The 27601-nt window shown below is 33.9% G+C and overlaps 3 protein-coding genes across 4 annotated transcripts; all 3 read right to left on the bottom strand.

Moving 5' to 3' along the window:
* Nucleotides 1–2552: 2552 nt before the first annotated feature.
* Nucleotides 2553–10009, bottom strand: LOC120146629 (sorting nexin 1-like). Its single transcript, XM_039160142.1, is given in 11 exon segments — nucleotides 2553–2997; nucleotides 3086–3146; nucleotides 3322–3401; nucleotides 3670–3738; nucleotides 3899–4032; nucleotides 4152–4311; nucleotides 8553–8627; nucleotides 9359–9492; nucleotides 9630–9765; nucleotides 9867–9991; nucleotides 9994–10009. Coding segments are annotated over 11 exon segments (1200 nt in total). The 3' UTR covers nucleotides 2553–2787.
* A 2469-nt stretch (nucleotides 10010–12478) lies between these two features.
* On the bottom strand, nucleotides 12479–15504 carry LOC120146648 (vacuolar protein sorting-associated protein 55 homolog). 2 transcript variants are annotated; one of them, XM_039160158.1, is made up of 5 exons: nucleotides 15305–15504; nucleotides 14844–14989; nucleotides 13135–13174; nucleotides 12957–13041; nucleotides 12479–12800 (listed from the first exon to the last, which is right to left on the bottom strand). In XM_039160158.1, the coding sequence occupies exons 2-5, from the start codon at nucleotides 14874–14876 to the stop codon at nucleotides 12620–12622; spliced, it is 339 nt and encodes a 112-aa protein (XP_039016089.1). In that variant the 5' UTR covers nucleotides 14877–14989; nucleotides 15305–15504; the 3' UTR covers nucleotides 12479–12619. The 2 variants fall into 2 exon arrangements, with proteins under 2 accessions (XP_039016089.1, XP_039016088.1); XM_039160157.1 differs by having other exon boundaries at nucleotides 12506–12800; nucleotides 14844–14895.
* A 4820-nt stretch (nucleotides 15505–20324) lies between these two features.
* Nucleotides 20325–21847, bottom strand: LOC120146652 (protein trichome birefringence-like 8). Its single transcript, XM_039160161.1, has 4 exons — nucleotides 21489–21847; nucleotides 21018–21407; nucleotides 20783–20941; nucleotides 20325–20697 (listed from the first exon to the last, which is right to left on the bottom strand). The coding sequence occupies exons 1-4, from the start codon at nucleotides 21845–21847 to the stop codon at nucleotides 20358–20360; spliced, it is 1248 nt and encodes a 415-aa protein (XP_039016092.1). The 3' UTR covers nucleotides 20325–20357.
* Between the last annotated feature and the right edge of the window lie 5754 nt (nucleotides 21848–27601).

The raw sequence follows: 27601 nt of genomic DNA on the forward strand, positions 1-27601 counted from the left end.
TGCATAAGCCTCCATAAATTAGATTAAAATATATTTTTTCTTAGAAATTACTCTTCACCATGAAAATATAGTTTTCAATATATCACCTTGAAAATGTGATTGTAGTGGAAAGATTATAGGATAAGCAATTGGCCAGTAATATTCAAAGACTTAACTAAAAAAATAAGGGTTTAATTGTTTTTTTTTACTTTGGTGTTTAATTCTTTTATTAGAACGATAAGGATCCTGACTCCCCAAAATGATTATAAATTATATGATATATAGTAATATAATATATTACAAATAAAATTTTCAAGAAAATCGATAATAAACTATGTAAGATTCTCTTAGTATTTTTGTGTCGCGCCTTTTTTTTCTTTGATTTTTATTTAGTCGGTGGTGGAATTAATCTTAATGTTGGTTGCCGATCGCTTGTGATTATTTTCTATTGTTTTTTCATACTATGTCCTTTATTTTTCTTTTTTTCTTGAGTTTTTTTTTTCAATTTTGAATAAGAATATATGGCCTTGTGACATATTTTTCTTTGCTATTGTTACATGCTTTTTCTATGCTATGTGGCACATTCTTTATGACTTTAGGTACGTTTTTTGTATACCTTTGTGATCGTTTTGGTGCTTGCACAAGGACCCTCATGATATTTATTTTTTGATTGATTTGTCAGTAGTAAAAAAGTCAAATTCACTCTTTGATAAAAGGTTGTTTATGGATATAATCAAAATTGTATAGCGAAACATCTTGCTAAATAGTTTGGTTCGTCCACCACTCCTTTATAACTATGAGAGCCTATAAAAAATTAAATATAAAAATTGAGAACGCCAAAATTTAATTTATCTATGTTTTTAAAATAGTTCGAGTGATTGTAGGATAATAATTGTGCTTAATATTTTCTTAATCATAGACAACACAATGCAGATGTAGTTGTTCTAACTCGGGACCTCAATGAAAAATAACACTCTCTTTAATAATTGAGACCACTAAATGAGTCTCATTTATCCAATTTTAAAATTAAGAAGAATTAAAAAAAATTAGAATTAAAATATTTAGTTGAGACCACGGCCCTCTAACCATATATATAAATAACTCCATCCCTTCTATTAGGAAAATATTATGTTAAACATCGTATGTAATATATATATTAAAAATAATATATAAAAATATTATAGTAAAATACTTTTCAAATTTCAAGTACTATAAACCAGGTTACATCTTTGTATATCTAAACACATTTACATATAATTATTTAAAACATTTATATATAATTATTAAAAATTTAAAGCATGAAAATATAATATAATTAAAATAATATAATGATGCATTTGTTACTGAAAGATGGCTCAATTATGCGTGGTTCTTATTGATTCATAATGTTGAGATGGTGATTGTGATTGCTTGTGACGATTTATACGTTTTAATTTAAACAAAAGGTCATTAGCTAGAAGATCGAAGAATATGATAACAATAGAACTCATGCATAATGACTTAATAGGTCTAAAAATATCATATGAGTTTTTGATATGATGAAATTAAAGCTTTAATTTAATATTAATTTTATTATTATTATTATTCATTTTATGATCCGTAATTGTCATGAATGACTATCCAAGTAGTAAGGAATTGGCTTATGTGTGTGCTGTTGTAGCTTTCTGAACCACATAGCTTGCATGATAAACCCTAGGGAAATAAAAGTACGAGGTTGATTTGATTGTAGTTTTCCAGTCAATCAATTTTGAGTTAATCTTATCATGATTCTTAATGCTATCGTTAGATTTAATATGAAACATTACCGTATTCAGTTGTTTGATGATAATTTTTAGTCTAAATACTTAGTTTGATTGAACTGTATTAAGAAATTTATACTTATTATACATTTTCCGAATAAGTTGACTAAATATTTGAATACGAAAAATTAATCTCCAAGTCTATAATCAAAATCATGGAATTTACACCTTGTCTATTGTGCTTGAATTTAAAGACTAGATTAGAAAGTTTAATTGTGGGTTTAGAATTTTAAAAATTTATTAAGAAATTTGTTAAACGATGATATATAATGAGTGCTAATTTTATTTAAAGAGTATCAATTATTTTTATAGTGGTATTGATATTAATTTAAAATTATATTAATTTTACTTATAATAATTCCTATACAAAAATTCCAAAAAGTTTTTGGGTAATCTAAGCTTATCGAATTGCTAAATATGTACGAGATAGCGATTCGCTTAGTAGAGGTAATCTAAATCTAAGTTTAGCGGGCTTCTTTTAGATAAGCCGTAAAGACTTTAAGAAGAAAAAGGGAAATCCCTTTTCATGTGGAGGATAAGAGAAAAAAAATTCCCCTTTCGTGCATGGGTGGCATCCCTATGCATATGTAACTGTTGGGGGTGATTGGTGGGATTTTTAGTGAATCTCATTGACATTTATTATAAATGTATAATAATATATAAGAAAATGTAATAACAGTGTCCTTTAAATATGTTTTAAAAATAAACCCTGTTATTTCTGTTTGCTAAAAAAATAAAAGATATTTTTCCTAGTCGAGCCTTCAATATAATATATGTCCCATCTTGTAATTTAAGTAGAGCCGGGTCATTGACTTTTAACATTTCGGTTTAAAATGCAAGTAGAACCGGGTCAAACCGTACCACAACTGGTAGTACAACATGAAATGGCAGAACAAGCTCCTGATAGTCGTGCTTTTTTTACATAGCAAGAGCCATTCAGCGATTCCCCAAATCTTAGAACTACCCAGGACGAGGAATAAATTCAATGATAATAACCCGCCTTCATTCGTTACGCAGAGGAGCAAGCTTCGAGCTTAGGAAGGAGACTTCGCCAAGCGTCTGCAACACTATTTGCCAGTCGGGCCTGTCCCTTGGCAAATTCATGAAAAGCAATCCCCATGTCTTGAGTTTTTTGTTCCTGGAAACGTACAATCTCTTCATTCATCAGTCGAACTATTGTCTCAAATCTTCTTGTTGCCTCCTCACTCGCTGCCTTCAACTGCAACCATAAAACTAATTGTTAGCGGAGGTAAAAGCAATAAAGGCCTAAATAGGCATAAAGTGAAAGCTTGGACGGAATGACTTGCCTCCTTGTATTCATGCTCAGCTTCTCCCACCCTGTCAGAGCGTGTTAGCATGAGCTTGTCACTGCAAACATTTGACCTCGAATTACAAACCTTATAAGAAATGCTAGACGTTTTAAAGATTGTCCAAGTAAGCCGCTTGTGCAATTATTGTACAAACAGAACACAGCTAGTGGAAACAAAAGATAGCTAAAAGGGTGGGGAGGGGACGCGTAATGTACGGATAACCAGAAGCATACAGATTTATCTCCTTCAACTTCATTGTTTCAGCTAGTTCACATTGTTGCCTGAATGCATTGGCTCTCTCCTCTATTGTAGCCTGTTATGAAACAAAAATGTCAAGAGGATTGGCAATGAAATTGTTACCAACCATCCACTTCAATATTATCATAAGATGACAAAGGAGCTCAGCTACGAAGATTAGTTCCATCAGCGATTCCACTTCCACAATACAATTTCTTTTTCAGTTAACTATTTCAGTATTGCAAGTTAAAATATATAGATCAAATGTTCAACATTTTCTCAAGGAATGCTATACACTGCAAAGAATAAATGTCATTTAGAACAAAGAGGGCAGTCCAACTCACCTTTATGGATTGAACAGCACGAACATAATCCTTCAAGGGTTCTTCAAAATTCATTAAGAGTTGATGGGCCTGTAGTCAAATTTATGATGGTGAAAATGTAAGGCTATCCATATTATCCACTTAAGGAAAAGCTTGGGCATCATATATAAGGCCACAATTATGCAGGCTTTCAAAGATAGAAGACAAACTTCTGAAAGAAAAGGCTCAGCATTAAAAGACAGCAGCTTACCTCCTTCTGCAGCTGTGCTGATAGCAGCTCAGATTTAGCCCCAAGATCAGAAAATGCCTTCCCAAGAGCTTGTCCTTCACAAGCACCGAGAAGCTTGGCTGCCTTACCAAAATCAGATAGTGATTGCCCCAACTCTGGGAATAGTCAAACAAAAAAAAATGTTCAAATTTTTTTCAAACCAAAAGGAGATAAACACTTGATAAAGATATAAATGAGCAGCATAAAGTGTTCAGAGCCTCAAAATTTTCCTTACCTCTGTGTCTCTTTACAAGACGATATGCATGCCTCTGAGCTTCAGCCAAATGGTTTTCAAGCTCAAAAACATAGTGTTTAAGTTTCTCATATTCGGGATTTGATTCTTCAACAGGTTTTTCCTTTCCGAGGACAACATCACTGACCTTAGACTGTACATCCTGTTAAGTTTTTCAAGACTAGGAATTTGAATACTATAAACATGTCATTCAATCCAGAGTAACCAGCTTCAATAGAAAAAACATAAAATCAGCTAAATATTACATGTTTAAGCAGTAACAAAAGAAAATGAAAACACATTATAGAAAGCAAGTAGTGAGTTACCACTGTTCTAAACTAAACCTTCAAAAAGGAAGAAAGAAAAGAAGGGAAAAAAGGAAAAAAGGAAAAAGTTATTTATGAAAGATCTATAAGGTCAATTAGATGTCTTCTCACCTAAAACTGTGGCCATGTGTTCCTGAAGTGTGTTTGGAATTGATAGTTCAGCTCATTAAAGGGAAACTGAACCTTTAATTCATAAAGGGAGACTGAAATCTTAGACCTCGTTAAAGAAAGACTTTAAATAAATTGGACACTACCATAGAAAGGAAATAAATAAACAGAATTAAAACTATAATCAAGAAACCTAAGGAAAGAAATAAAATCACAATCTAGCATTAATTAGAGAACCGAACAAATGACCTTCCCTGATATAGGTTCGGCCCATAACATTACTCCCCTCCTGTAGTAAAAGCTTGTCCTCAAGCTCGTAGTTAGTATAAACTTGGCGAAAGGCACCTTCCATTATTAATGGTCAAAACTGATAAGGGCAGTGACCTCCACAAACTTATTTTCAATAATCAGCACCATTGAATAGATCTCTTCAAATTTATCCAATCGAGTTTTATCACGTGTTAGTAAGAGAAGCTCCCGCTTCTCTCTAGGGTCCAGGTGTTTTAAAAAATAAAAGTGGTTTCTCCTCCGACAGTGTTTCGTCGTCCGCTGCCGCCGTCTGCTCGGACCACCGTTTGACGCCGTTTTTTCCTGGGATGGTCGTCTGCTCAAGGTGAACACAGATCTGGACCTTTTTTTTGCGAAAAACTGTGTCATTCGTCGCAGATCTACACTCCGTCAACTGCAGATTTACGCCGCCTCCCGCCGGCCGAGTTCGACTCCGCCACATTACCGATCGCAGCGCCTTATTGCGACCTAATCTCGAGCTTTCTAGTGTCGAGCATCGTTAAACAACTGAGAAATCACCATGGAACCCCAACCCCCGTCTCAGCCCAGCCGTCTTCGAGGGTTTGTTTCAGCTGGTGTGAGGCATTCTACCGTCCCTCCTTCATCATTTAGGATTTCACAACTCCTTGAACCAGACAGCAGTGGTGCAGCCGGTGATTTTCCTATGGAGTCTGCCAAGGAACTAGAAGCGAGAGTAAAGGCTCTAAAAGCATTAGTGGCAGATTTGAACAAGCGGGTAAAGGATTTAAAAATGAAGGAGAATGCAGTTTCACCAGGCAATTTTCTCAGAACCTCTGGATCCGCCGGTGCAGCCTCTTCTTCTTACTCCAGTAAAGACATACGTGAAAATGAGAAAGAAAAGGAGAGGTCAAAGTTTCGGAAACGGAACAAACGAGTTTTTACCAGACGCATGCTGGCCGGATTGAGGCAGTTTGGTAACTTCTCAATTCCCCCGCATGCTGCTAGGAACGATGTTCTGGCAGCCTTGGCACGTGAGGCTGGTTGGACAGTTGAGCCCGACGGCACCACTTACCGACACTCTCTTAAGCTCCAAAATCAACAAAATTTGGGAACTTATTCAGCGAGGTCAGGTGATAGTCCATTATCATCCAATCCTTTGAAGAAGTGCTTACAAGAAGGGAAACATAGAAATGGAAAGCTGTCTTTAGCACACGTAAAGCCAGCTCTTTCTGTTGCCATGTTGATCATAATGGATCCAAGGAGATCAATTCGAAAGGGTATTCCAATATAAAATTGTCCGAAGTGGTGGGAAGTAGAAGAAACGGGTTTAATAATCAGTCAAAGGAAGGCCAACCAAATTTCGTCAATGGGTTCAGAAAGGGTTACACGATTTTTATCGATAACCTTCCAGAGAAGATCCATTTGGAAGAGACTTGGATCTATATTTGGCTCACATGGTCAAGTTATTGATGCATTCATTCCCAAAAAAAGAAACTCGAAAGGGCGCTTTGGGTTTATTCGCTTTGCTACAATTGAAGAAGCAAGGACAACGATTTCTAAGATGAATGGTAATCATATTTACGGCAACAAAATTAGAGTCTCTCTGGCTAAATATAAACCTAGACAGTCTTTCTGGCGAAAGTCCTCGACAGCTGTTCAAAGTAAGTCTGGGATGGAAGATCTTCCGAGGTTTAAACACTGTGAAGTTGAGGGTGCTGTGGACGAAGATAAACTTCAAGTGTTGAACAACTGTCTTGTTGGGTGGTGCAAGAACTTTATCAAGATTGGTAATCTTGCTAACCAAATACAAGCCAAAGGACTAGCGGGTTTCACGCTAATGAGAGCTGCTGGAAATGTAGTTCTAATGGTTTTTGAGGACTCGGATTTGTTGAGAAGCGTGAAGGAAGATAAGTTAGAGACTCTTGCAGAATGGTTTTCCAGAGTGGAAACTTGGTCAGAGAGTCTTGTGGTGGAGAGTCGGCTCGTGTGGTTCGTTTGCGAAGGTATTCTTTTTCACGCTTGGAATTGGGATACTTTCAAAAACATAGCTATTAAGTGGGGAAAGTTAATAGCAATTGATAACAGTTGTGAGTTCCCTTCGTCTTTTGACCGGGCTAAAATTCAAATACTCACAAATGCTCAAGGGAGAATTGATGAGTTGTTAGAGTTGAAGGTCGGGGATAATTTATTCAAAATCTTGGTGCATGAAGTTGACCCTTCCTTCAAACCTTATTCTTGAGTCCCTAAAGATTGCGATATCTCTTTAGAACTTGTTCCTCCAATTGGACTGTGATTGTTTGACAGCTGTATTCAGAGGCGTTTTTTAGTTGTGGTTGTAATTGTTGGTTTTGTTTTGCTATGTATCTTACATCTTGAGGTGTATTTTAGAAATAGGGTTATTGTCTTAGGGGCTTTTTGTTTGAAGATGTAAGATTTTTAGGTGATATGGTCTGTACTGGTTTTTATTCCCCTTTAAGGGTTCGGTGTTACCACTTGTACTTGGTCTTCTATTTAATAAAATATGAGGTACTCTTTTCTCCCTTCCAGTGTTCTTCAACATACTTCTAAGTATGTGGAAGAATATGAAGGGAGTTTTTAATGAGACCTCCAACTTCTATCAAAAAAAAAAAAATTAGATCTCTTCAAACTTTGTACCAACATTCAAAATTTTCAAATATACAGCAACAGGTTTAGATTTATCAACTTCCACAATATAGAATAGAGGATTTTTTTTGGATTGGGATTAACAAAATAGGTGAGCAGTGGTATATGAGTTTAGGAAGGGTTAATAAATAAGACAAGCAAGTGAAGTTGGTTGTGATTGCCATGGTTTTTGTCGAGATGAGTTCAGGGGGACTTGATGCATAGGATAAGAAAGAGAGATCGATAGAGGCTTCCATGGTTTGAGTTTGTTCAGTTGAAGGGTCAGCATTCATATCAACCATAGAGTTACTAACATATTTACCAACAGTTATTTTATCCATTCCTTCACGCATTTGATCAAACGATTGGGTTTTAGTTTCAGCAACACTTTCATCAATATTCTACAACGTAGCATCTAATATATGTTTTATCTTTGTTTGCGTATGCTCAAGCTTCTTGTGTATTTCTGCTCACCATTTTGCTGACCTTTGTTCTACCATTAATGATAATCATTGGCTCTAAATACCAAATTGTTATGATCGTGTGTTTGGACTTGATAGTTCAGCTCATTAAAAGGAGATGAAACCTTTCAGCTCATTAAAGGGAGACTAAAACCTTATCTATCTTTAAAGAGAGACCTGGATTTCTTTAGGGTTTTGGATAGAAATTCTGCTCGTGTTTTATTATTCCATATGTCCCTTTAAACAAGACCAGTCTAAATATATACATTGGAAAACTATTCTAGAAAGGAAATAAATCAACAAAAACAAAAGTTCAATCAAGAAAATACAAGGAAAGAAATAAAATTTCAATCTAAGCCTTCATTAGAGAATCAAAATATATGACCTTTCCAATACAGATTCAGTCCATATCGTGTTACCAGATTGAATTTCTAGAAGGATTTTTTTGTGACAAGAATTTTTGTTTATAAAAATTTAAAAACCAAATCATATACTACAGAACAGAATTTGTTTGGATAAAAATTGACATCTCACCAATCAGTATAAATTTTATTAGCACTGTCTACTACACATTCACTTACACTAACTCATTATAAGGTCGTGAAAAACTTATTTACCTTGAAGATCTGCATCAAATCAGCAGGCTTCTTTTTGAAAATACCAGTCTCATAAGATCTCAGTCTCTCCATTGTCTGAAAAGTAGCCACAAAGTTAACATCAATTTCTTGTTTAAAAAGCATCAAATACAAGCGTGTGGTCATAAATTAAAGCGATTTGTTGGCAATTGTCCATAGAACAAGATAATTTACATTAATAAGAATGGCAAGATATAGCATGAATGAAGACATGACAAGACAATTTATTGCCAGTTGTCCCAATAACAAGATAATTTACAGAAGTAAGACAAGTTCCAGCATGAAAGGAAGACATGCCAAGTAATTAAATCACAATGCTTCCTTATCAACATATATTACCCAAAGAAAATCCATAATATCAGCATGGTCCCGGACGGAGCAATAGTGTTACTATCTTCGACAAGAATTCATATAGAAATAAAAGAGCACCTTACCAACAGTGTCTCAAGGAATGTAGAGCTGAACATTGCAATAAAGAAAAATGTGAATAGATTGTTTATCCCTTATCAAAGAATTGTTAAACTTGTACAATTTTATAATAATATAAAAATTCAACACAAATTACATGTTTATAACAACAAATTTACTTGGCAATTTTATAGAACAGTAGTCACCATATCCAAACTGAAAAATGAGTTTAAGAACTTTAAATGAAAAATCACACTTAGTTATAAGTTATAACACTCGAAATAAGAAAAATCCTAAAGGGATAAATAAGACAATAGTAATTCTAACATGCACCAAAAAAAAACTGAAGGATTCAAAGCAACAAAACCTAAAAGCACCACCTCTTCATCCGCCTGCAAAAAGGTTCTAAGATCTTCACTCTGTTGAAGCAAATTATGAGAAGCAATCCGATTAACAAATATGTCCAGTGCTTGGCGTCTCATTTCAATAAATTCAGCACTAAACCGAAATTTCTCTGCAACAGTGACAAGGAAAAACTTGGATTACTTCCTAGTTCACTCACAGGCAATTTTACACTCAAAACGCATTGATCAAAAACTTATTGCTATAAACTAATCATAATTAAGGCAAAAAGGGGTTGAATGTGTTTACCTACAGCACTCTTTTCGGGAAGAGGAGGAATGAAAATGCCTTTGTACTTCTCGAAAAGGCGATCGCGTAACCAAATAAAATCACTGTAACGCCTAATAACAATCTTTTCCGGGCCTTGGTATTCTGGGAAATTGGTCTGTCCAAACAGTTGAATTTCCCCAAAAATACAATTTTTTTTTTACCAAAACTAAAAAAAGGGGGGGATATAAAGCAATTTTGATTAGTAGCAACGATTACCTTGGTGATGACACGATAGGATATGTAAGCTTGGACGCCATTTCCTAATTTAACGGGATCCGTCACGGAAACTGACAGATATGGCTGAGACGATGGAGATCTGGGGCTCTGCGACGACCCGATACGCTTCTTTGCTGCTCCATTTTTCACACAACCAAGAAAAAAAAAGATCAATTAATTAGTATAACAATAATCCGAAGGAAAAGACAGGTAGGTAGTGGTAGAGCTGTAATTATCGTGGGAATTATAGTTTATTTCGGAATTGTGGACTGTGGAGCCCGGTGAATGCAGATGAATTTATGGTGTGTTTGGTTCACGAAATATAAGATTATTAGTGAAGATGTAAGATTATCAGAGAATAAGATTATTGTAAATGTTGATTAGTTTAACAAGAATATAAGATCATCATGTTTGGTTAAAAGAAAAAAAGAGTATTGAAATGTATATTTGACCAAATTATTCGTATTATATATTTATTTTTTTAACAAATTGAAAAATATTTATATATTTTCTTTAAAAAATTAAATTTATAAAACTTATATATATTTTTTTACAAAATTGAAAATATAAAAATGTTTAATGAAAGGGTGAAATTTTATTTTAACCTCTGAACTTCATATAAAATTTTAATTGTAGATTTTTTTGTAAATCTAAAATAGTTTAAGGATAAATTTGTAATTTAACCTTCGTAGAATTTTTATTATTCAATGAAAGAATAGATATTTTTTAAAAAATTAAAGGCATTTTAGTCCAAAACGCCGGTAATCCAACGATACCTAAGGAAATGAAGATAATGACATTTCGGTAATATATCCCAAAAAATCTACTATTAGTAATCAAACATTACCGTGAATGAGATTCACGGCCAACCAAACATGAGAATGTGAATTCCATTGTATGAGAATCTCACATTCCTTGAACAAAACAACCCCTTAATGTTTACTTCTTTGACCAGAAGAGTCGATTATATTTTTCAAGTTGAATCGATCTATATTTGAGAAGATAAAATTTTTAATAGAAGTATGTATTTGGATAAATATATTTATTTATTTAGAAAAATAAGTGCATATCTGATTAAAAAGAAATATATTTGTTTTATCTAAATTTAGTTTTATAGTTTTGCCTTTTTTTTATCTAATTAAGTTAATAAATATTTTAAGATTCAATTTTATACGTAAAGTTTTTTGTCAATTAAGTATATGAATTTATCTTTTTGATTTAATTTAATATTTAAATTTATTTCTTTTTATCTTATCAATACTTACATTAAATGATTTATATTAATTATTTAAAATTAAAGTCAAACTCAGGCATTTAATTTAAAAAAATATTAAAATTAATTTTTTTTAAAAAAAGTCAAATTTAGAACAAAAAATTAACTAAGATAATGATTTGGAAAAAAGAACGACTCATATAGAGTGCTGCAAAAATTATTTGATGAGATAGTGTAAATGCTAGGGGTGTATTCGGTTCGGTTCGGTTCGGTTTTTTATCAAAAATTGAATTAAACCGAAATAAACAGTTTTTCAATATTTAAACTGAAACCGAATAGTTAAAAATTGAAAAAACCGAAACCGGTTTTATCGGTTCGGTTCGGTTTTTTTAACGGTTTGGGTTTTTCGGTTCGGTTCGGTTTTTTGATTTTTCAATGAAAAAATCACTTGAAACTATAATTTTTTTTTACAAAAATTGCCTATTCGGTTCAATATGGAACAAATGGGTTCTATATGGAAAACCCGAACCGAACCGAATAAAAAAAATAAAGCCTTTAAACCGAACTAAAAATCGAACCGTTTAAAACCAAATCGAACTAAACCGAACCGTTTTACTCAGTTCGTATCGATTTTTCGATTTTCTCGGTTTCATTGCTCAGCTCTAGTAAATGCTATAATGTCGGTAGGAAGTTATTCGGGTTATTTGGCTTTTTTTAGAAAGATACATGAAATACATTACGTCTTTGGAATAACGCAATACGACATCTTCCCCAAGCTATATACAATTCGATATTCAAGATTCTAAGAACCGAACAATCCAGATGTCATCAAGTCATCCAGACATCTTCTAGAGGTCACGAAATTATCCAGACGCTTTCCGATAGGTATCGTAGCAAGCACCCTGACATCTTCCCTAAGCTATATACAGTTCGATATTAAAGATTCTAAGAACTGAACAATCCAAAAGTCATCAAGACGTCTTCTAGAGATCACCAAATTATCCAGACGCTTTCCGATAGGTATCGACAAAATAAATTTTCATGTCCCTAATATAAACAAATTCTTCTTCCCATTGCATTATCTAAGAAATTTGACCAATTTAAAACCAATCTATATATATATACCCTCTAAAATGTCAGATAGAACATTAAATCAACCTAATTGGATTATTCAATTTAATAAAAGGAGTTTAAATGTTAGAAAATGTTTTTAATGTTAAATAAGCAATAGTTTAATTAATAACTATACATGTTTAATTTAATGACATGATCGCATTAATAAATTAATTAATATTTCGCCATTTATAGAAATGACTGAAAAAGAAATCAAAAACCCATGTACAACGGTTAAAACCCCATTGTTGTGAAGACGAGGAAGGAATATCAAAATACAAGGAGAAAAACAAGTACAAGTAAAGCTAACACTGGCGTCAAAGGTACACATTAATTAAGATTTTTACAAAATGAAAGAGTTTTCGTTCATTTCCTTACCAAATGGAGGGATTAGATCCCCCCGTGATAATATGAGGAACGGCTTTTATCACCAATCTTCCAGGCTAGCACGGTGAAAACACAAGACGGTGCAGACAAATATGATGAACGATGTAAATTCGATGAACATTGCACCAGTTGCAATCATATGAGCATGCCTAAGAATAATGGGAATTGCAATGCTTCCAACAGCAGAAGCTCCTGTCAGGAATTTGGCAGCATCTATCCAACTGCAATGAAATGAACAAGACGGGAAATTGAGGAACTACTTCTACCAGGAATTCCAACACCGCATTCCCAAAGCAACCGGGGATTTTTACGATAATTAAACAATCAGGGAAAACACTGGAAAAAAATCAGTTTTAAAAGCTTATATTTCTACTCACCCCCCACCATCTCGGCTTGTTAGAAACTGAGTCGATCCACCTCCAAAGAATAAACAAGGCATTGGCACCAGGACATACATAAGAGCTGTGAATAGTAGTAGTAGATTAGCACCATCAATCATTTAAAGGTAACCAGCCCAATTTATAAGTGGTATGATCAACTTGTTAGACCGCTCACCTGAAAGCATTGGCCACCAGTTGTTGTATAATGCACAAGCCTGAAGCAAAAGTTAACATAATTGGGAGCTGAAGTACTCAAAATTTAAGTGAATTTAGAATAATGCAATCCACAAACAAGTACTTTAAGCTCTTAAAACGGTTGGATTGTTGACGGATAGATGAAACTTCTTCGTCGTAAACTCAATTTTATATGGAAAAATCAGAATAGCAAATTAATACAACAAATCCTTTATTAACAGGAGGAAAAAAACTGCATCCTCCAACCAAACCCCTTCAGAAAATGCTTGCTTTTCTTTTTGCTTTACCTGAGGCAGAACTAGTAGAGATACCCAAAAGCAAATCATCTCTTCCATAACAGCAATTAAAGAAAGAGTGGCAGGAGTGCCAGTTAAATCAAGTATTAGTCAGTCAATGTTCTCAAACCACATCAGATCCACGGAATAATAAAGACCTTAAATACAAACAAGCTCAACTTGAAGAAATTCTGGCTTTTAGCATCATTAAACCCTTCCAAATGAAGATAATATAACACATACTATATGTTTTCCACAAAGAGCTAAAGACATATTAGCAAGTACGATCTAATTTAATAGGTGACCCCATGAGAGAGTTCACTTACACTCTAATCAAACAGTGCCATATTGACATATATTTATATGAGATGTTTTTGAGGATGAAGTTGCTAAGTGCAGCCTAGAGACGGGCAGCATAGTTTCACAAGTAAACCCCATTCTACATCAGGTGAAAGAAGTACTCCCACAAGGTCCATAAATTCCATCTTGGCACAAAAGAAGACAGCTCAATCATACAAACCTCCGAAAAATTCAGGATTTCACTCAAATAGTTGATAGCATCACTAAAGACAAGTGTAAGACCATTGAGCTTACTAGATAGTTGAACAAGATGGTGTCAGCACATATGTTCAGTTTACTTGATCTCATGGCACTACCTTAACCCCTAAACTAATTAAACCTTAGACAGCTGTCATAGATCAGGAACATGAATAAAACTCTTACAGATAGCCTACTGATTTATTTAGACAGCCTAACAGAGTTTCACTAATGTGATAACCCTTCATTCATGAGTTAACAATTACACTGCTATTCCAAAGCTGTCTTTTCCCCAAATTTGTTGCCAATTCACTTTGGAACAGCCTCAAAAAAGATCTCTACTAAAGAAAAATGCTCCTTTCAGAAACAAGACATGACCACTCATCAATACTAGCACATTAAATCCATTAACACGAGATAATTCACATTGCATCTTCTCAAGATACGAAGCACGCTAACAGGATACGTGTGGATATCATCTGAATGATGTAATATCATGAATTGCAAAACATGGATAAGTTCTTCGAATCAAAACTGCATACACTTAAATATAAATAGAGCACGCATCACCTACAAATCCTACAATGCAATTAAACAATCACATCATGAATTGTGTAAGGTCCAACAAAGAATAACGCCGAACAATGCTTTTGAACCTACATAATTTTGTGTTGAGCTCGTAAAAAGAATTATAGGTCAAACATTTAGCTCAATGCATATTCAAACACCAGCACTGCTTCCATCACAAGGAAAACGTAGAACATTCTAACTTGCAAACGATAAAAAACACATTAATCACTATTCAGATAATACGAACACGAATTCAGTGCCACCGATGACTAACTGCTTAGAGCTGAATCAGATTATAAAAACATACCAGAACTTGTAACAGTATACTAGATGAAAACATAAAAGCAAGACCAGCAAGCCTGCATATTCCGGAAAATAAATAGAAAAAGTTAATTCCACTTTGCTTATAACTTCATAAAAGCCGATCATTGCCAACAAAGATTACAACTTACACTGCCGTTACAAGAGTTGTCCAACAAGCCCAAAACGCCATGTGAAACACAAAACAAAAGAAGACGAAAAAAGAAATCAGTCCCCCAAAAAATTAATTTGTAAACAGATGAAAAAAAGGCACGCAAGACCCATCTTTAAATAAAGATCTTGCCCCAACAATTAATTTCGCTTGATAATTTTATTTAACTACAAGATCATAGTCAAACACAGGGCAACATTACAGTTTGTTGAAAAGAAAGGGACGGGCAAAAGAATCGAGGATGAATCGAAGAGCAAAGATGAAAGAATAATAAAGAAAAGAAATATAATTATTACCTTCAATAGTCATCGCCATTTTTGGCAGAGGGAAAATTGGAGTCGCTGTCGATCGAAATTTCGCTCAACAAAATTGAGAAGGTAAGGAAGATTAAAAAGAAAGCAAACAGATCATAATACCACAGATTTTTTCAAAAAAGGGTTCGGTTTTAATTTAGGATTTTTCCGAAAGTAGGCGTTGTGCGTCCCAGTTTAACTATCTCTCTCTAGAAATGATCATCTAACTAAGTTGGTAGATCACAAGGATTTTAATTTAGAGTCGTAGGATCGAGTCCTACAGAAAATATTTTATAATTTAGAGGTCTCCTACGGAAGCTGTTCTCAACCTGACGATGGGTTCAACCTACTATCCTACCTCCCTTACTCCCATTACATATGAGAATAAGGGACTTCTAATTTTTTTTTTTGTTTGATAAAATAAAATGATTAAATGCTAAATGATTCAATGGCTTGAATGATTCAAAACTCTGTATGAATTGACTCTGAATGTGATATATTGTTTAATAATAGTTCTGAATGTACAATCTGAATTATTAATATTTTCATTTTTATCTTTATAATGATTTATTATATTATAAGATATGATTGTTTAATAGACAATATGTGAAAAAATAGGTATTATGGTTTTGTTGTTTCAATGACTTCAGAATGTATTTTAATGTTGAATCACTCAGCATTGTTTTGCTGTTTCATTTAATATAGTCTTCATTCAGAGGTGAGAATCAAACACGTTGAATGTTGAACGATTCAATATTCAACGCTGAATGATTACATTAACAGTAAACAAATGGCCCCTTAGTAAACTAACTTTCACACATTTTCATTTTGGTCAATGAAATTGAAATATTATAAATCGGTCACTTCCGTTAGACACTTGTTTATATTTAGGCGCTCACTTTAGATTTTATTTTTATTTTAGTCATTTTTGTTACATTTTATAAATTTTATTTTCATTTTAGCCTTTCCTCTTATATTTTACTGTGATTTTAGTCGTTTCATGTTAAATTGGATATAATTGGAGTCTAAAGTAGATTTTTATAATTATAAATAATTAAAATATTTTCTCCACCCAAAAATATGATTTCCATGTCATTTGAAATATTAAACTCAATGACTAATTTTTCCTATTTGTGGAGTTGACTTTCTTGGAATTTGAGCATTTCTTCGTCTTTTTCTTAAGTTTTTTATGATCATCGTTTCTAGCCTCACATACCTTAAATTATTCATTTTCAACGGACTATCTGCTGAAGAGATTTTTAATTATTTGATATTAAATATTTAAATATTTTTGTAGACGTTCGCATATTTTTTTATAAGAGAAAATAACTTAGTGACCAAAAATCTCATATAATATATGTTTTTGTTCAATTTTTTTGGATTTGTCAAAATGACCAACAAAATCGTAATGCGATTTCTAATTCGCAACGCGATCTCCAGTATCGCAAATTCGCCGTGCATTTCGCGTTGCGATAGTTGAAAAACGCGTTGCGATTTTTCATTTCGCGTTGCGATAGTCTACAGTGTCGTTGCGATTTTCCATTTCGCGTTGCGATAGTCTACAGTGTCGTTGTGATTTTCCATTTCGCGTTGCGATAGTTTTAAAAATGGTATTGCATTTGTTTCTTAAGAATTTTCTCTAAAAAGATAGTATCCGCGCGGACGTGTTGAAGACACGTATTACCACGACCACGACCACGACCACGACCACGACCACGAGACGAGACGGCGGCGGCGCGCGAGAGTCCCCTTGTTCTCTTTCACTCAACAAGGAAGTGCAAAATCCAAACCTTAAATACCATTCTCAATAGTGTTTCCAAAACTATGTGGGATTGATCATTACTAACACTTAGATAATAGAGTATATTTATACAATGTTCAGCTCAATAATATGGTAAATCCTATAGTAGTTTCAGCTTTTTATACATTCAAAGATAAGCCAAATTCTATATATTTAGTCTTTGCATTTTATTCGACTTAAATAATTACGTGTTGATATATAAAACGATAGCGAGATCGAGATAATTTGTTTAATGAATTATGTTGTACAATGATTAAACTTAAGAGTGGAGAGAGGATGGTGAGGTGCTTGAAGGAGAGGTTGTGATTAGTAATTGAATGAGACTAATGATCCTGAATGTTATGCTTGATGATTTTTCAAAATATTTAAAGAGACTCTATTATCTATGAATTGATAAAATAATTTATGAGTTGAACATTGTATAAATATCTCTTCCTCATATATTTTCTTATGTGATATAGTTTGATATGATACTCTAAGATCCGTGATATTACTATTGGGAATGCTCAATCCCACATAGTTTTGGAAATAATATTGGGAATGGTATTTAAGGTTTGGATTTTGCACTTCCTTGTTGAGTGAAAGAGAATAAGGGGGACTCTCGCGCGCCGCCGCCGCCGTCTCGTGGTCGCGGTCGAGGTAATACGTGTCTTCGACACGTCCGCGCGGATACTACCTTTTTAGAGAAAATTCTTAAGAAACAAATGCAATACCATTTTTAAAACTATCGTAACGCGAAATGGAAAATCGCATCGACACTGTAGACTATCGCAACGCGAAATGGAAAACCGCAACGCGAAGTGCAGCGCGAATTTGCAATACTGGAGATCGCGTTGCGAATTAGAAATCGCATTACGATTTTGTTGGTCATTTTGGTAAATCCAAAAAAAATTAATCAAAATCGTATATTATATAGGATTTTTGATCACTGAGGTTATTTTCTCTTTTTATAATGCATTCACAAAGTCTCGCAAGCTTAACAGTATCGTGGGGAACAAGTAACAAGAGAAATAGTTCTATTTTTTCTTTCATTAAATTTAGACTGGACACCAAGCTTACAACAAAAATACTTGGTTTTATAAGAGGCAGCTGGCCAATTCCTTTACCATATGAACTATGTTGACTATGTTCGGTTCGATGACATTTCCTCGGGCTTCAATCTTTAGTGGAAAAATATTTAATTATTTATTATGGAAAAAGATTCATGTAAGAATATCGTTATACTCAATTTTATACTAGTGACCCAAATGGCAATAAAGTTGAAGATGAGTGATTAAAATGAAAAGAATTTTTTTAAGATGTGACTAAAATGTAAATAACACCAAACTTAAGTGACTAAAAATACAAATAATATCTTCATTATTAGGCACCAGTCTTGATGATGATATTTCTTGTTTTTTCTTCACTTCACTTGTATCATATCTTTGTTTTTTTTTGGATAATTCAATTTTTTATTACCCAAGAAACAACGTTAGTTACAAGAATCACCGATCCCAGAAAACATGAAGAATATACAAGCAAATACAAAATAAACGATCGGTATTAATCAATACCCCAAGCAATGCAAAGATTGGAGTTAACATAGTCAAGCCTATTAATATTTCCCCCCTAAGTTTAATTCCTACATAGTCTTTAATAATGTTAAGTAATTTATCAGTATTTCGAGAGCAACCTTTGAAAATCCTTCGGTTGCGCTCCTCCCACAAAACGTAGATGGTTGCGCTCCAAGCAAGTTTGAGGATAGTGATTAATAAAGATTTTCCTTTCCAAGTGCTGCTCGCCCAAGAGATCATGTCTTCCCAAGAAGAAATAGTCTTGTTAATCCCATTCAGAAGAAGAGTTTGTACCCGTAGCTGAGTGGCAATCGGGCATTCAAAGAACAGATGGTTTCGATTTTCTAAAGTATCATTACATAAAACACAGCTTCCAATAGAAACAATTCCATCCGTTGAAGGCGATCACATGTAGGCAGCCTATCAATCATATCTTTGTTCTTCCCTTGTTTTTCTTAGTTTTTATTAATTATGCCTTTGTGATACGTTTTCTTTTATCTGTATAACACATTTTTTCTACTTTTTGGCATGTTTTCAGGGTTGCATTTGACATTGTCTCGATTGATGCACTTATTTGTTATCATGTTGATCTTCTCTGCCTTGGACCATCGGATTGAATTTAGATATGTAATATGCGTTCGTGATAGTTTTCACACGCTGGACTTTGATTTGTAGTTTGTCTGTGATCTTTCAGTAGCTTGATCTCATTTTGTGATTCATTTGTTGATGCTATCATATCTGTTGATATATATCTTTTGTTCAAGGTTTTTTTTTTGTTAGGTTTTAACATTTTCCTTATATGATCATTGTGTGACATTAAAGTGACTGATTTTTGTGTCAATGATTATAATAACATATTTAATTATGTGTTTAGTTTACATATATTGTTATAAACCTTTATTATAATTATATATATTTCATCTTTTAAATAAAATTAGTGACTTATATCAATTTTTTATATAAATTCCTTAAAAAATTATATAAATAATCTTTAAAGGTATGTTTTATTAAAAATTATTAAAAATTAATTTAAATATAACTGTATTATAATTATAATTAAACTTTTATAAAGGATTAATCCTTAGAGATCCTTGAAATTTTTAATATTTTATAATAAAAACAATTTATTTAGTGGTGTATTTTGATGCATCATAATAATGATGTACTTCAATGTGCGACGTTAACTTTAAATTTTTCTATATATTATAAACAATACCCTAACTATGGTGTTAGGATTTATACGGTTTGATTCTAATTTTTTAATAGTTTACCATTTTTTTTTCAATTCAATTAACTATGATTTTCGATTTTTATATTAACTTTAAATTTTTAGATTTTACATATTATTTTAATAAAAAGCTTTATTTTATTACTATTATATATTATTAATAAATTTTAAAGTATTTTTCATAAATATTTATTAAAATAAATAAATTTTCAAGTAAATAATAAATAATTAATAAATTATATAAAATAATTTTAAATAAATTCACTATTCTTCAAGTATACAACTTAAAAAAATATTATAATTTAAATAAAAGTTATTTTGGAATTAGAAATTATAAATCATTCAAACACTATAATTTTATTGGTGATCCCTACTTTCGTATGTTAAAATACGTAATCCTTTTAACATTTTGTCTGCCAATTCATAGCTTATCAATCATTTCTTCTTTCAATTTCTATTTTCTGTCTTCTTTTCCTAGTTTGGGAGTTCGTTGGTTCTAAAGGCCATCGACAATAGTTGAGCATGGAGAAGTTGATTCCATGTGTCTGGTATACCAGGCAAGCACCAATGGCTGCAGTCTTGTGGAGCCTCAGCCGGAGTCCCCAACTCCCGGTGCCTTGACGGGTGACCATCTTTCCTGAACTCCGTCATGTACGTTATGTTCAACAACTGGACCTTCCAATTACCGTTTGTCATTTGATTAATCACATCACCAATGTATCGATTATTCCAAGGCTCTGTTTTGAGCTTTTTGTCGTTCTTTTCTGGTTCCATTTCTGCATCGCACAGGCCACCATCATTCCACGTGCCGTTCCTGTACGCATAAAAACACTCATCAATCGTTGCTACAACCGAAGCTTTTGTTTTCCAATATGGCGAATAGTTTCCAATTCTCTTACGTGTAATGAGCTGGTGAATAGTTTCGAAGAAAAACATGGCTCCGTTCGGGGTTTAAGTTGTTGGTTATCCACAACTTCAATGTTTGCAGAGATTTTCGAAACCCTTCCATCACATCCATCGTCATGTTCACTTCCCCTCCTTCCTGAAAATAGCAGCCCCTGCAAATGCAAGATATATTCGTTTAATATTCCGTTGGAAATGGAGGCCGTGAAGAGAGGACGATCGAGGCCATACATGTTAGCAGTTTTCTCCTTGTTCCACCAGTGTCCTGTATTGAAGACTAGAACATTGGCCCCCGTCCATCGAGCGGAATACTTGTGCAACTCGTCAACCAAAATGGTTACTCGAACTTGAGGTGGTGAATCCTTTGGTGGGTGATTCATGGCAGCAAGGAACGGAGCCCTGTAATATTCAATGGTGAGGTTGAAATCTCTGAACTTCATAGAAAGAAAGCCCTTGTGCTTTGTTATTGGGTTTCCGTTTTGTTCGAAGATCGTGGACTGATTGGAAACTGCCTGAGCCAGCATGCATATGAGCGACTCCCATTGGTTTCTTCCGATCGAATCACCGGCGAACACTATCCGTCCATTTCGACTCCTCTCTAGAAAGTCGCTTGCATTGAATCTAAGGTTGATTGAATCAATTTAGTTTACCATAAACACAACTTAAAAAAAATGGGAAGGAAGGAAGGAAATAGAGAATTGCCTAGGGAAATCACAGCCATGGGGTTGCCATCTCCATTTTAGAAACTCAACGTCTTTTCGTCCATTCCGACGACACCGGAAACCAGGATCGAGAAACGCGCAGTTCTCATCGTACAACTGAATTGGATGATTCTCATCCCGAACCCATGTACCGTAGGAATAATCACAACCTTGGTTTGGTATCAGCTTCTGAACAGCAGGGGAGAAATTACCGAAACGGAAAAGAAAAGGCGATCGTGAAGAGTCTGGGAGGTTGAAAACAATGATGAAGGAGATTAATATGACCAAGACAAAAGAGAGAATATAGCAACGGTCTCTCTTAATTATGATGAATCTTGTTTGGGTCGTGCGTTGATCCATAAGATGAGAATCGAGGAGGATGATGGTGGACAAGACGGTTTTTTTAGACATTGAAAGAGTGTTTGTAGGAAACTTTTTGCTTGTTTTTATCATTAGTTGTGCACTGCATGTTTTTTGTCTTTTTTACCCGGTTAAAGTACCGTAGTAGTCCCTAGACTACATCTGGGGTTCCATTTTGGTTGCCCTATTGGAAAAATGAGTAAATTGATCTTGTATATTTCTTAAAGAGAAAGTCCCCCCATTAAAATTCCATCCTTTTTTGTTTTGTTAATTGATAGGATGTAGATTATAAAAAAAGGTAAAACAACCATTTTAGTCTTGTGTGTTTTTAATTTTTTTTTCTCAATTTAGTCCTCAACAAATTCAATAACACTAACTATCAAGAATGAAAATATAAGCTAGTAAGTTTCTAGTTATTCAATCATCCATTAAGTTATTGGGACAAGGTTCCCCAAAACTTGTAACTAGATATTGTCTATAAAATATGTGAATCACATAAATAGAAGTGGTGATCGTTGGGTTGTAGAAATTATGTACGCATATATAGATGAACCACCAACTTGTAAGTACTATCATCTACTATATGAGAGAACTACCACAAGTAGTAAATTGCTAAAACATGAGTGAGGACCACTAAGCTTTTTCATTCACAAATTAACTCATGCAAAAATACATGGCATGCTTTTATTTATATGATAAAGTAAGACATATGATGCAAGATTTCAGAGAGCATGCACAAGTATAAAAAATCGCGGTGATGTGAAACACATTTAAATATCTAATAGAAAATTCAAAACATAGATCATAATAACACAAATAAAGACACATAATGGCTTAAAATATTTATTGATATCGATAAACTCTTAATTAAATTCATATTTAAGAGATTATTCATTCATGTAAAACTAGTCAAATTAGTCAAAGTCATATGTTAAAATCAACTATTTGGTTAAAGTAAAAAATTCATTCAAAGTCAAAGGGTTAGAATGGGTCTGGTCAATGGGTCAAATCGGGTATGCTCAACAGGTGAAATCATACATGGTTAACTAGTCGAATTAAGTTTGGTCAATGAGTCAGATTGAATCTAGTTAATGAGTCATATCAAGATTGGTTAAAATGTTAAATTAGGTATAGTTAACAGACCGAATCAAGTCTTACCAACGGGTCTAGTTAATGGATTGGACTGGATCTGGTTAACGAGTTAGATCAGTCAACGAGTTGAGTCAGTCAATGGTCAATGGGTCGGTTCGATTTAGAGTATGTAAAGTACATGTTTGGTTGAAAATGGGTACGAGACAAGCAACCTGGGTCAAGGTTTAACTATACCATCTCAAATTTCAGGTTAGTAGAATCGGGTTTGTTTTCGAGTAATTGGGTGAAATTTCATAACTTTTGGAAATATTTTTTGAGTAAATGTGAGGTAAATATTTTTGAAAAATAATAATTATGATTTTATAAAGTATTATTGAGATTTTTAAAATAAGGACTAAATTGAATTTTAATTGATTTTGAAGCTTTGGTGGCTAAATTGTAAATAGATCAAAATTTATAATTATAAAAACAATATTTTCAAGATTATTTTTCCTTCCAAATTCTCCGTGAGTCATTTTGCTTGATTTTAACAATTTTTATAACTACTATTTAATTCGTTTTAACTACAATTTTTATAACTACTATTTAATCCTCTGGCCAAACACATTTGCAACTTACCAAATACTCTCAAAATTCTTCTTCATTTTCTCTCAATTCTCACCGAAAACCTCTATTTTTCTTCTTTCAAATTCTTTTTGTTTTTGGCCGAAATTCCATTGATCTATTCTTCAAGATCTTCAAGCATTCATTCTTTATCTTCAACTAAGGTGATTCTTCATCTTTGGATCTTCTTTTAATCAGCTTGCTTTTATGTGATCCAATCTTGCATGGTTAAATGATTATATGTTATTTTGAAAAGAAAAATAGAATTGAGTTTGGTTTGATTTGATTTTCAAAGTGATCAAAATTGATTTTGAGTTTTTTTTTAATGAGATTTTTTAATGATTTGATTGAATTGGTGGACGTGATCTAAACATCATCTCTAATTGTTTCTGATCAAGTTTGATCAATGGCGATGCGCTTTAAAGAGTGTGGAGGAGTTCTTGACAAAATTAGTAAGAGTTTGATTTTTAGAATTAGAAACGCGTTCTATTTTGAAATAGAGTTTGCCGTTGTGTTTTTGAGTATTTATTAATTGATAAATGTTTTCTTTAATTTGAATAAGTAGTGGTTTAAATTGGTGTTGCATTAGAGAAGATTTGACAGTAAATTGGCGTGTTTCCCTTGTATTCTTCGAGCAAGAAGTGCATCAGTGAGTGGCTGCACATTCTTCCTAAGATGTGCATTATTAATGTTAATTAAGGGCTTAGTTTATAGGTTGATTTCATATACAAGACCCTAGAGTAAGTGTCTACTTCTCCATAATCTTGGATTAATTGACAAATTGTTCATATCGAGACCTTTTATATGAAAGACATGAAACTCTTTGTTTTTTTTTATCTAAGTGTAAGTGAATATCGAGATACGAGGTAAGTTTGGAAGTGTTAGAACTTGCTCCACTTGAAGTATAAGGGGTAAGGTTAGAATGTTAGAGTTTGCTCCACCAATTATGTGGTTTTGAATTTATGTGAGTCCACAAATAAATGAGAGTTGTATGAAGTCAATTTATCCAATGAGTAAGTATGCATATGCTTCATTTCGAACAAAATGCCAACGTATCTTGATTATGAAATATGTTATGTGATTTTGATATGCATTGATAAATGCAAGGAAATGGTAATTGTATATGTGTATTGTGGCAACCATGATGGTAAGATGATAAGAATGAATGAGTATGACTTATGGTTCTGATTTTTATATTATTCATGTTCATCATGTATGTAAATTGTATGACATTTGAGTGATGTGTTGGGAAATAAAACGAGTAACAAGTAATTTCCCTATAACCAGATTAGTGAGAATGCGATATAAAAGCGGAAAAATAATACCCGAAATTGATAACGGAGTTCAGCCAATTTACTTACGTCTCCGGACTGCTGCAGATCTTTTACTAAGAGAGAAAATTTACAGGTGTTTACAAAACACTCACTACTCACAAGAAAGCTCTCTAGTATTGGGAGAAAGAAATGATTTTTTTGGATGATTTTGAAGCTAAATGAGCTATGATATTTATAGTTGAAGGTTAAAGACTAATCTTATAAATACCCTAAAGTCCAATGACTAATAATAATTACCCCATTACAATTTTTCAGCAAACATCTACCAAACTTTGAAAAACCATTTTTCAAAGAAACATTTACCAAACTTTGAAAACCATTTTCAAAGAAACATTTACTAAACTTTGAAAACCATTTTTTCAAAGTTGGTTGCCAAACTTTGAACTTTTAACAACCTCCCACTTGAAGACTGATTTTAATATGTCTTCACACCTCGATCAATGCAGCAGCTTTTCTAGTCTTGCTACTCTAGCATGCCAACTGAAGTTGAACACAACTTCAGTTTGTCAGTAGTCACCGTCTTTGTCAACATGTCTGTCGGATTTTGAGCTCCACTAATCTTTTCAAGTTTCAAAATCTCATCTTCCAGAAGAGACCGGATAAAATGATATCTCAATTGTATGTTCCTCGTCCTGAAATGAAAAGACGGATTCTTTGCTAGATGTATAGCACTTTGACTGTCGCAATACAAGATATTGTTTTCTTGTTTCTTCCTAACTCTTCCAAGAAACTTTGGAGCCAAACCATCTCCTTGCTGGCTTCCGTAACAACGACATATTATGCTTCAGTTGTGGAGAGAGCAACTATCTTCTGTAGTTGAGAAACCAACTCACTGCAGTTCCTCCTAGAGTATAAACATACCCTGTAGTGCTCCTTCTGATGTCAATATTTCCGGCTAAGTCAGCATCTACATAGCCTGTCAGTATCGTATCTTCACCTTTGAAAGAAAGTGTTGTTTGTGGTACCCACAGATATCTGAGGATCCATTTGACTGCTTCCCAATGTACATTGCCTGGATTATTCATGTACCTACTAACAGCTATGTAGATATCTGGTCTAGTACAAACCATGGCATACATCAGACTTCCAATTGTTGAGGCATACGACACCTTCACCATGTGTGCACGTTCTTCCTCCGTCTTTGGTGACTGTTCTTTGCAGAGTCTAAAATGAACACATAAAGGTGTACTTTCTGGTTTAGCATCTTGCATGTTGAACCTGGAGAGTACTTTGTTGATGTACTCCGCCTGTGATAACATCAAAGTCCCCGACTTTGTGTCTTTCTTTATCATCATCCCAAGAATATGCTTTGCAACACCCATATCCTTCATAGCAAACTGCTTCTACAATTTTTGCTTCAAGTTTATAATCTCTTGCATGTCTGAGCTGCAACGAGCATGTCATCAACCTACAACAATAAAATAATGAAGCTATTGTCGAACCTCTTGATATAGCAACAATGATTTGCTTGGCATCTGGTAAAACCACTACTACTCATGAAGCTATCGAACTTCTTGTACCACTGTCTAGGAGCTTGTTTTAAACCATACAAGCTCTTCTTCAACCTACATACCAGGTTTTTGTTTCCTGCCTCTCCGAAGCCTTCTGGCTGCCTCATCTAGATTTCTTCCACCAAATCACCATGAAGGAAAGTTGTCTTTACATCTAACTGCTCAAGATGTAAATTCTCTACAGCTACAATTTTCAACACCAGTCTGATTGTAGAAGTTTTACAACTGGAGAGAAAATTTCATTGTATTCAATACCTTCTTTTTGCTGAAAGCCTTTGACAACCAATCTTGCTTTGTAGCGTTTTCTCCCATCGTGCTCTTCTTTGATACTGTAAATCCACTTGTTATGAAGCGCTTTCTTGCCTAATGGTAATTCAGCTAATTCTCATGTCTGATTTGACATAAGCGAGTCCATCTCATCTTTCATGGAAGACTCCCACTTGACTGAATCCTCTATTTGCATTGCTTCATCATAGCACTCTGGTTCACCATTGTCAGTCATCAACAAGTAGTGCAAAGAAGGAGAATACCGCTAGGTTGGTTTAGGAATTCTGGAGGAGCGTCTTAGTTCCGGTGTGCCTGGTTCTTTTTGAACGGCTTCGGGACTGATCTGAACATCATTTCCAAAAATCTCCTCGAACTCAGCAAATTCCTTTGTTTCAGCTTCGGTGTTTGAGCTACTTGATTCTATGGTTGATTTGTCTTTGTACATCACATTCTCATTGAAAATGACATCTCTGCTTATGATGATCTTCCGATTTTCATAGTCCCAAAACCGGTAACCGAACTCATCACCGCCATAACCAACAAAGGCATATTTGTTGGACTTAGCATCAAGTTTACTTCTTTCAGCGGAGTCTATGTACATAAGAAATACAACCAAACACTCTTAAGTGTGAAAGGTTTATTTATTTCTTGCTCCAAACTTCCTCTGGAATTCCGCCATCTAAGGGAACTGAGGGCCCACGGTTGATCAGGTAAGTTGCAGTGTTGATAGCTTCAGCCCATAGCAATTTGGGCAAGCTGGCGTGTATCCTCATGCTTCTGGCACGTTCATTCAGAGTTCTGTTCATGCGCTCTACTATGCCATTCTGCTGTGGTGTCATGAGAACTGTTCTCTCATCTTGATCCCATTGTTTGCGCAAAATTCTCGAATCTACTATTTCTGTACTCTCCTCCATTATCAGACCTCTACCGCTTGACTTTCAAATCAG

The sequence above is a fragment of the Hibiscus syriacus genome, unplaced genomic scaffold (assembly GCF_006381635.1).
Source record: "Hibiscus syriacus cultivar Baekdansim isolate YM2019G1 unplaced genomic scaffold, ASM638163v2 tig00110930_pilon, whole genome shotgun sequence".
NCBI lineage: Eukaryota > Viridiplantae > Streptophyta > Magnoliopsida > Malvales > Malvaceae > Hibiscus > Hibiscus syriacus.

Bases quoted from the DNA above. Each gene is read 5' to 3' on its own strand.
- LOC120146648 (XM_039160158.1), bottom strand. From the start codon at position 14,876: ATGTTTTCATCTAGTATACTGTTACAAGTTCTG. The intron at 13,042-13,134 runs GTGAGCGGTCTA...TACTATTCACAG, and splicing joins CTGGTGGCCAATGCTTTCAG to CTCTTATGTATGTCCTGGTG. The intron at 12,801-12,956 runs GTGAGTAGAAAT...ATTTCATTGCAG, and splicing joins ACAAGCCGAGATGGTGGGGG to TTGGATAGATGCTGCCAAAT.
- LOC120146652 (XM_039160161.1), bottom strand. From the start codon at position 21,847: ATGGATCAACGCACGACCCAAACAAGATTCATCATAATTAAGAGAGAC. The intron at 21,408-21,488 runs GCAATTCTCTAT...AATCAACCTTAG, and splicing joins CATGGCTGTGATTTCCCTAG to ATTCAATGCAAGCGACTTTC. The intron at 20,942-21,017 runs GTATGGCCTCGA...TTGCATTTGCAG, and splicing joins AAGGAGAAAACTGCTAACAT to GGGCTGCTATTTTCAGGAAG.